General features: G+C 28.1%; 1 protein-coding gene across 1 annotated transcript; it reads right to left on the bottom strand.

Moving 5' to 3' along the window:
* Positions 1-3,645: 3,645 nt before the first annotated feature.
* LOC107614403 (mitochondrial import inner membrane translocase subunit TIM8) lies at positions 3,646-5,248 on the bottom strand. Its single transcript, XM_016316614.3, has 2 exons — positions 5,106-5,248; positions 3,646-4,076 (listed from the first exon to the last, which is right to left on the bottom strand). Exons 1-2 carry the CDS (start codon positions 5,151-5,153, stop codon positions 3,888-3,890), a joined length of 237 nt encoding a protein of 78 aa, XP_016172100.1. The 5' UTR covers positions 5,154-5,248; the 3' UTR covers positions 3,646-3,887.
* Positions 5,249-10,520: the final 5,272 nt, after the last annotated feature.

Below are 10,520 nucleotides of genomic sequence, written 5' to 3'. Positions count from 1 at the left end.
ACCAAAGAGATCAGAATTGTAGTTTGAAGAATATTGAGATGTAATTGTTGAAGCTACTAGATAGGAAGAGCAAGTGTAAATAGATTAGGTTGATAATTGTAATTGTGATTCAAAAGATACATTCACAATACAAAAAGTGTATATGCATAACATGATATATACCAATACTTATTTTCTTACTATCCTTGTATAACTATAGTTGCTCTTTTTGGTAAGAGAAGAATCAAAGCATTATGTTTGTAGGATCACAGCTTAACTACTAATTCGGTATCCAAAAGATTCAATCACGGACAAAAAAAATATTTGAAAGATGTTATCGACAAAATAGTCATTGAATAATTTAAAAATTCGACAAAAGAACTAATAAATATTATATTTTTTATAAGTAACAGATGGCAACATTTGAATACATATTCAGAAGGTGCACAAAAAAATTCGGAGCAAAATTTGATCTCAAGATTTTTTTCATAAAAAAATTCACTTGACAAAAATTTATCAAATTTTAAGGATGAAAATATCTTATTTTTTTAATAATAATTACAAAAATTTGCATCAAAATTTGATCTCTTAAATCTTTTTTTGAATATATATATATTTTTTTAATATCTTATTTTTTTGTCGTGTTTTTAAATATTTCGAGGGCTTATTTGTTGTTAGCATATGTTTTGGTTTATTTTATCGGTGATACGAACTTTCGTGTACTATTTTGATAGTTTACTCCATGATCGTATAACATACTTGCTTCTCATTGGATTATGTTTCTCATTAGCAAGGGGAAGAGTGTTAGCTCAAACTATTATTTTGAGATAAGCTTTGTGATAATTACAAACATAATACTACTTGATGTCTTTGGTGTGTGTAATTGATCTTTATCAGAAGTTATATATGCAGAATATCTATGAAAAAATCATGCAGAGTATTAAGGAGGAGAAAATCATGACATGAAAAATGAAGACAAAGCAAAGATCAAAGGAAAAATGGACAAGCTCAAGAAAAAGTGGAGAAACCTACGTTTGAGGATATTTCACTTAATAAATATTCATATGAAGCTGAGTTGCAAATCTAAGAGGTAGAGTTGCATAAAAGAGTTGTAAAATCAATAAATTAATTAAATTTTATAACATGGCAAGAGAGGGGTTTTTATTCGGTTACATGGCAAGATATAATTTTAGAAATATTTTAGGTGTACCGAGAACATCGGTGTTCCAGTTATTTTAACCGTTAATCTGAATTATAAAAAATATATATAATATATATTTATTAAAATCAACGGTTAAAATAACTGGAACACCAGTGTACCCGGTACACCTGAAATGTTTCCTATAATTTTATCCTCATGCAACAAACCCCAAAAATCACAATTGCAAGTCTTGGAGAACTGAAATCTAATAATATTGGGCCACTACAAAAAGTGCCAGATCAGGGGAAAAAAAAAAAATATATATATATATATATATATTGGCCAAAAATTGGTTGGCTACAATCACAATGAAAAAAGAAGAACAAAAGACAGTAAAAAATCACCGCTCTATTTAGGGGTGTTATCGGTTCGGTTTGGTTTGGTTTTGGATCAAAAACTAATTGAACCGATCTGTTCGGTTTTTACATAATACCAATCAATCGGTTTGCTGTTTGCGCAACAACCGAACCGAACCGAACCAAACCAAAAACGGTTTGGTTCGGTCGGTTTTTCGGTTTTTAAATCCTAACTAATAGAACATTAATCTTAGTAAAATGATGTTCAAAACAATCAATAAATTAAAATAATATTACATTACATTTAAATTCAACACAATTTCAACTCATTCCAACAACTAAACATAAAACAAACACATTTGTTAAGTCTAAAATTTTCATTTCAACGTATTACTAACCACTTCTGCGGTTCGGTTCGATTCGGTTCGGTTTCTGTCGAGCCAACCGAAAATCGAACCGAACCGATCGGTTTACATCGGAAAAAAAACCAAAAAAACCAATTTTTTTCGGTTTTTATTCGGTTGTTGTAAATTTCGGTTCGGTTTTGCGATAAATTTCAGTTTGGTTCGGTAACTTACACCCCTAACTCTATTAAAGACGGGAAAATTCATATTTCAAATCAGAAAAAACAGAAGGATTGCAGGATCATCCTCCTTTCATTGGAGCATTTTCTTTTTTTCACATTATCTATTTACATAGAAATTTCTTATTATTCTCTTTGATTAGGAAGATAGTTTTAAAATGTCTTAGCTAGTTTTTTATTTTTTATTTATCTTGTCTATCTCTGTCTGCAATAGAAAAATACAAATATAATAATCAAGTGAAAAATTATGAAAAAGTCACCAGGTGACAAATAAGAGAGAGACAATAGGAAAAGTCATTAATTTTTTACTTATTTGTAATATGTTCAAACTTCTAAGGTATAAACTCCACTTGGCCTTACACATGCAAGTCGGACAGGAAGTGGTGTTCCCAGTGGCGGACGGGTGAATAACGCGTAAGAACTTGTCCTTGGGAGGGGAATAACAGCTGGAAACGGCTGCTAATACCCCGTAGGCTGAGGAACAAAAGGAGGAATTCGTCCGAGGAAGGGCTCGCGTCTGATTAACTAGTTGGTGCCAACGAGATATAACTCAAATGACATAGTAAAATTAGAGTTTGTTGGTTGAGAGACTGGTATTAAAATTTATGAGTCTGAGACTGAGACTAAAACTCAGTATCATGTTTGTTGGTTCATGTTCTAGTATTAAAATTTATGTCCCCAAAATTTTATTACCTTAAAAAAGTAGAGACACAGGGGACTAAAATTTTTAGAGATAGAAACTGAAACTTTAATAACATTTTATACCTAAAATATCATCATTTCAATTAATTAATTTTAATTTTACCTTTTTGCAAATTAAATTAGAGTTTCAATCTTATTTCAATTTTTGTCTCCTACTTTGCACCAAACAGAATATTAAGATTTATTTCAATCTCTGTCTCTTAGTCTCAGTCTCTCAGTCTTTCCGTCTCTGTCTCCCCACCAAACGCTACGTTAGAGATCTCGAATTCGAGTCTCAATCCTAAATTTGGAGGGAATAAAAAAAAAACTCCACTTGGCCAATGCTTGGTTTGGGTTTGGTAGTCTTGGGCTCTTGGCAAGTTTGGTTTGAGTTTGCCAGGCCTTTGGTTTTGCAAACACTAGTCTAGAGTATTTAGATTTGGCAGGACTAAAAAATAAAGAGTACTTAGATTTGGCATTCTGAGAAACTTTGTTTGAAGTTCCATAAGTCTCGGCCTAAGAATATATAAATATATGTCATTTTCTTCATCCCTCCTCCTGTGCAGTTTTCTTTCTCTACTGTATGAGTCATAACGATTCTATAATCTAATGGCACGTTTCTTCCCTTCCTCTTTTCTAAGTTCGTTTGATTCATGCTCGAACTGGACGATGAACATTTATCATGTCCAGTTCTTTCAGAGAATAGATCAGTAAGAATTCACCTATTCCAATAACAAAAAACCTGTCTTCAATGATCCTATATTAAGAGCAAAATTGGCCAAAGGAATGCGTCATATTTATTATGGAGAACCCACATGGCCAAACAGAGAAAAAGAAACCTTGATTCAAGTCCCCTCCTAAGGGTTGAGCTAAACTACCAATCATGATTCATGAGAATGTGTGTGGCATGAATAAATGACTTTGCTCGGATGGCAATTTAAAACACTTGCTATAAGTACTTTTCGTGAACCAACAAAAACATTAAACTCTGTACTCTATCCTTTTTTTTTTCCCAAAAAACCCTTGAGTTTCAGGTATTCCAGGAGGGTCCAAAAATTTTAATCCAAGAAAGTGCTAACTGCTAAACAATATTAAGATTCTGGCACTGATAATTTGATTGAGAAAGCACATTGAAGCCCACGATAATTCATTGCATGCTCTGAAACCTTTTCCAGATAAGCATGTTCGTCTCGACATAACGCTGGGCGCAGTTCGAAAGACAAGAAGCTTCACTGGAACTGAATTTATTCCCAGGTGTACCCGTGATGCATTTGTTCCAACATTCGCTTGTAACCTTAGCCACTGTTTCAGTAATCACGGCCTTTTGCTGTTCTTCCTGCATTGAGGACAAATTAATCAACTTATAGTACCTCACCAAGACATAAGCAACTATTACACAGGGTGTGTTTCATGTGCTTTTTCACCCCACTTTTACCCCCAATCAAAGACACCCGGAAAAAAAAAAGCCCAAAGAGAATGTATGCATTGCCTATGTTTTCCTTTATTTCTTTTTTATTTTTTATTTTACATGGAAGATAGACAATTTATTAATTAACAATCCAAGGTAAGCAATCCAAGTGAACTAAAAGAACAGCTTCAGTGAGGGCATTCCTCTAATCCAAACACTCTTATAAAATTACAAGCTAAATTGGCTAAGCTACGCCATTGCGTACCTAAGCCTTTGAGTAATAATAAGGATAAATTACACTGGTCTCCCCCGAGGCTAGGCGATATTACACGCAACACCTCACAATTTGTAAAAGCATATACTAACAATCCAATGATTTAGATAGGTGATATAACCTTTTGTAAAAGCATATACTAACATCTTCAAAGATTTAGATAACTGACAACATTGCAACTACACTTGAAACCCTTGTATTTTATGAAACATGAAAGACCAAATGTGACACTAACCTCCCCTATGAACATAACAGTAAGAGAGATCAGTGTGAACATGACGAAATCGTAAAGAACCAAGTGAAAATCACATAATATCAGGGGAGACTAGTATAATTTATTCTAACAACAACAACAAAAAATAATAATAACTCTCTAGGGCATAACATTACGAAACAATGAACATAATATCCGTGTTCTTCCCTTTCGTAACTAAATTATGCATGCTCTGAGTTTTATACACATTAAATTAAAATTCTCTAAAATGCTTAAGCAACTTTATCTGTAATTCAATGAAACATATACAACAATATCCGAAAAAGAAAATCAAAACGAAACAGAGAAAAAGGTGCAGCTTATCAAAGCAAAATCTCTAAGCTAGAAAACATTTATTCCTAAAAGAAATTAGAGTAAATTATTTTGTTAACATAAAAAAATCAGGAGCAGATGAAGAATTGAAACATACGGAGTAGAATTTCTGCATTTCAGGTGAATTGAGCTCTGAAAGATCCATGGCGACAGATTCCTGCCGCAAAACCCTAAAGCTAAGAACGACGCTGAAGCTTTTGAGTTTTGACAGAAGAAAGAACAGAAGTTAGAGTAAAAGTGTAAAACACTAAAACCTTTCGTAGGAAAAAAGAAAAAGTAGAAGGAAACATATGGGCCTCAAAAAGGCCCTTTTTAGTTTTTCTCTCAGGCCCATTGGGCTCAAAAACTGGACCAAGTCATTTATTTTAAGAATTTTGGTTTAACCAACTTAAGTTGGTTGAGTAGCTCACTCGTCGACTTAAGTAAATGTTACAGATTTGAATTCTGTCTTATGTATGCAACAACTCATTAGTCAGCAACTCAGATCCGCGACAAATTAATTCTTAACTTGTAGGACTGGAGAATACTATAGGCAACCAACAAAGTTTGGTTTATTGTTTAGTATTTTAGAGAAAAGATGTAAATGTTCATTAAAAATTTTTAGACGAAACTACTTTTATACTAAATAAAATTGAGAGGTATTTTAGAGAAAAAAAAAATTTCTTAAACGTTTCTAAAAAATATTAAAAGTTTGTATAACATGTACTACTACTACTATATATATAAAGAATATTAATAACATGTAGTCATGTACTGTTCATTAAATTTGCTACTATTGACACTGTGCTTTTGGGAAAACTTTTTGAAAAACTTAAGAACCCTAATTATATATTATGTTTAACTTGATTTTCAAAAATCCCAAAAAATAAGAATTTAGATATATAGGGAAAAAATATTTAAACGCCCAAGAAGTATTAAATATAATATGATATAGATTGTGTTTAGTATTATTGAACACTTTAGATATACTAGTTTTATAAACACTTTAATTGTCAAAATTGAGCTATTTACAGATAGTAAAATTGAACCGATAGATCTAATTGATTTAGTTGCTAGTTCGATATCAAATCGATGATAAAAACTCAGGTGCAGTTAACTTAATGTAAAGTTAATAGATAAGAACCGTTAAATAATATAATTTAATCAAATCTATCAAATTATTTAACGATTTTTAACTATCAAATTTTCATGAAATTAACTTTACATGAGTTTCACCTAATCCTATTCAACCCTTACACACATAAAATGCTGTGTCTTTGAAGCTGGAGCATGCAACTTAAAGTAGTGCTATCCATTTTGTTATGTGTATTATATAAATATAAGAAAACATGGTCCGTTTAATTTTATTATTATATAAATTATAATAAATACTAACTAAATATATTTTTACATAGTTTTAATTAATTTCTTTTTAATTAATTCAACTCGTCACGGTTAATCACTAAGGTAATAATCTAGTATTTTGATTGATCGATTGAAAGGTCAATTTTGATAATTATGGCTATAATTCTATTTGGAATATTAATAAGTAAGAACAGGAAGTCAAAATTAAAAAATAATAGCCAAAGTTTCTTACGCGCTAAGCATAAGTTAGCTTTTTTAGCTGTATTCCTTGATAAATAAATAAACAAAAGCACAGAAAACTTTGGAAAATTAAAGAGGGAACAAATATTCATTCAACACATGATTGGCAAGAGGATCCACACACACAAATAGAAAGGGATTAAATAAATGGAAGATTTTTAAGTGTACCGTTGTATCGGTGTATCAGTAATTTTTAACCGTTAATCTTAATTATATATATTATATATATTTTTTATAATTAAAATCAACAATTAAAAATCACTAAAATACCGGTATGACGGCACAGTTAAAAATTTTCCTAAATAATATATATATAGAACAAAACAAACTAGTGAAACTACAATACACTCGGCTTCGTACCACTAAATTCAACTAGATTAGTCGGTGGCTAATTTACTCGTTCGTTTAAATAATTATTAAAAATTTAAATTTTATTTTATATATACAGTAATTTATTGACGAGTGATATATAACAATTTATTAGTAAACGATAAATTCTTAAATAAAACTTAAATTTAGATTAAATTAATCTTTTGACCTCTCAAATTAAAAAATATTGTAATTAACAAAAATAAATTCATAAAATTAAAAGACGTCATATCATATTAACAATTAACCTAATAAATACTAAGTGCACGGCTTTTTTTTTTTACTCACATTATTATTGAAGCCACCGATTTTTCTTTAATTTATTTGTTCAAGTTACACTTATTTATTATTTTAATTAATTTGGACTAATAATGAATTCACTAAAACCTTATAAAATTAAAATTGTGTGAAAATGATTACTAGCTGTATATATATTCTTTATCTATTTATTATAGAATCATTTTACATGTTTGTTCTTTTGGATAGTTCTTACAATACTTAAATTTCCAATCATTTTGGAAAAAAAAATGTTAGTATTTATAAAGAAAATTAGAGAAAAAAAATGTCACACATAACAGAATTGGATGATTTTTGTTGCTGCGGTCTTAAGCAAAGGAATTCAACATATATATGCAAATAAATGTTCATAAGGCTTTTTAATTTCTTTTCAATTTTCTAGCAAATGATGAGGGAGTGAATCTTTCAAAATCTTTATTTAGTTACGTGGAGAAAAGCAAGCTCTTTAAAACAATTAAGTACAAAGTAGTAAGCAACATCTTCTTAGCGAAGGAAAGTACCAATCTTATTATTATTATTTAGGTATAGGGAAATAATAAGAAGTAATAATTTTGAAATTGAAAATAATAATTAGAATAAAGGAGAAATAGGTCTTAATTTTTTTTCCACATATATTTTTATCCTCAAGAAACAGAAAATACATTCATATCCCTCACTCCTGTAAAATGTGGATATATTAATATTTCCGTTGAATTCATGCTGTTAGATCTGTCGAAAAATTCTGATCTGACAAATGTGGAGCACAAACTACCTGGCAAACGTGGAGCGCAAACTAAAGTCAGTTCCACGTTTGTCAGGTCAGAGTTTTCCGACGGGTCCAACGGCCTGAATTCAACGGAAGGGTTAATATGTCTCGTTTTAAGGATCAGGAACATAAATGTATTTTTTATTCTTTAAGAACGAAAATATTCGCGAAAAAAATGTCAACGACTTATTTATCCTTTATTCTAATAATTAGTAACGACCTTTTGAATTTTTGTTTTATCCAAATTCAATTTTATCTGATAATTAAAAAGTAATAATAATTTTATTAAAAAAAAAAAAACTACTTCTTTAGAAACACCTGGAGCAGATGGCATAAAGTGTGCGTTGCTGAGTCATTTATCCACCAATATATGTGTAATTGAAATTCATCAAAATTAAAGGAAGAGGGAAAGCATATACCAAATAGTTATTAGTTAACTGTCAAATCTGCTAGGTAAATAAATATAAATATCTAAGTCTCTATTTTTAATTATTAATTTTACATAAAAAATTACATTTGAATTTTTACAAAATATATATTTTAGATTCTCGACTTTATAGATAAAATAATCCATGTAAGACTTTAATCCTTACTTTTATTAAGCAATTAAATCTTATATAAGTATGGATTTAATTTTAATATATTATTAATATAAAATTTAATAAAATAATTTTATATATATATCTAATTACATAATAGTATGTTATAAAAAATAATTATTATTTTTATTAATTACATAAATAATTATTTAAAAAAATAAATTAATTACAATTATATAAAATATTATTTTATATTGTCAGTATATATTAAAATTAAATTTATATAAATATTTAAATTATAATTATCACGTGTCAATTTTAATTTTCAAAGTTCAAATAAATAAACTAGCTACGTGTATATAATTATATATTGACATACAGGACAATGCTAATGGGTGGCAATGAGTTATAGCTCAAATGACATAGTTTTTCCATACTCAATTAAAAAGTTGCGGGTTCGAGTCTCCTATCTTTAGTTAAAAAAAAAAATGCTAATGGGTGATAATTCAACCCTTTTTTTTTACCTGAAGTTTGTTATTTTCTTCAAATATATTATCGTCACATATCTAGCTCCATACTTTATTTATATCATCCCAATTTAGAAGTACCGACATAAAATGCTTGGAAGAACTAAAAACAAGGTTTAAGTACATTTCTATAGCTCCTAATTAATATTAAACATTAAATGCAAATAAGGTTTTATAAACAATATATTATTCTTTTTCCTATAATTATCTTTTCGGTAATATTAAGAAGACAAAAAAAAATCAAAACTTATTTTATAAATAAAATAAATTTTGATTATTTTTTATTATCAAATATTTTATTATCTTTTACTTTGTCATTAAATTACATATCCCAAAAATTTAAACTAAAATAAAAACATGTACATAAACAATTATATAGTTAATACATTTCCTTAGACAAAAATCTCTTTTTGAGTTTGAAGCATAAATTTACATAGATATATTTTTATAGTTACATATCTAATAGACTTTCTCTATATATATGAAATAATACAAATAAAGATTATTTTAAAATGATACATAATAATAGTTTGAAAATATAAAATTGAGTTAAAATATTTTCAGTTGAAAAAAGAAAATTTAGAAAACAAAATTAAAGAAAAACAAAAAAATATATAATAAATAAGTATTTTATTTCAACCCAGTCCTCAACTAAAAGTTTATTTTTTTATATTTTTCTTTTTTTTATTTTTCCTTCTCCCCCTATATATTATGCATTTTTTTTTCCTTCATATTCGTATTATGCATTTTTTTTCCGCCTTCTCCTTCATGTTATGTGTTATTTGTACAGAATCTATATATGTGTTGTTCTGTTATAAATTTTATGTTCTTTTGCAAAAATGTATGTTTTGGTTTTAAAAATTTTCTATATTTTTTCCATGAATTCCTTTGTTATTTTAAAGAAATTTTTGTGTCGTTTCAATATTTAAAAGAATGTTGGAAAAATTTTAACTTTTTGAAAATTTAGTTAGTTGGACGGTATATTTTGGAGACTTATTATAAAAATACTTATTCATCTAATGTATGTTAGATGAATAAGTATTTTCATTAATTCGATGGTTTATTTGTAGTATATAATATTTATATGAATATTTTATTTGTTAAACAATCAGGATATGCTTATTTCAGTTTTTTTAACAAAAACTAAACAAACGTTTTACTTGAAAATTTATTACCTTTTAGATATTTATATAGATTTTATAAATAATTAAAATAAAAAATTGATTCTTATTAAATAACTTTTTTTTTTTTTACCTTTTTTCAGTTTTAGAAAAATAAAGGCTGTCAAATCACTTTTTTTTTTCTTTTAATATAAAATCAAAAAACAAATCCACCATTATTCTATGTTTTACGTCAAACTATACATGCTAAGCATGACACCAGCAAATAGAGGATTGACTTATTATCAAAGAAATTAAAAAGAAACATAAAAGATATAATTTTGGAAGATT

The sequence above is a fragment of the Arachis ipaensis genome, chromosome B8, assembly GCF_059453495.1.
Source record: "Arachis ipaensis isolate K30076 ecotype BB chromosome B8, ASM5945349v1, whole genome shotgun sequence".
Taxonomy (NCBI): Eukaryota; Viridiplantae; Streptophyta; class Magnoliopsida; order Fabales; family Fabaceae; genus Arachis; species Arachis ipaensis.
This window is presented reverse-complemented; position numbering and strand designations above follow the sequence as displayed.

Coding starts and splice junctions, on each gene's coding strand:
- LOC107614403 (XM_016316614.3), bottom strand. CDS start 5,153: ATGGATCTTTCAGAGCTCAATTCACCTGAAATGCAGAAATTCTACTCC. Junction 4,077..5,105: donor AAATGCAGAAATTCTACTCC/GTATGTTTCAAT, acceptor TCCTCAATGCAG/GAAGAACAGCAAAAGGCCGT.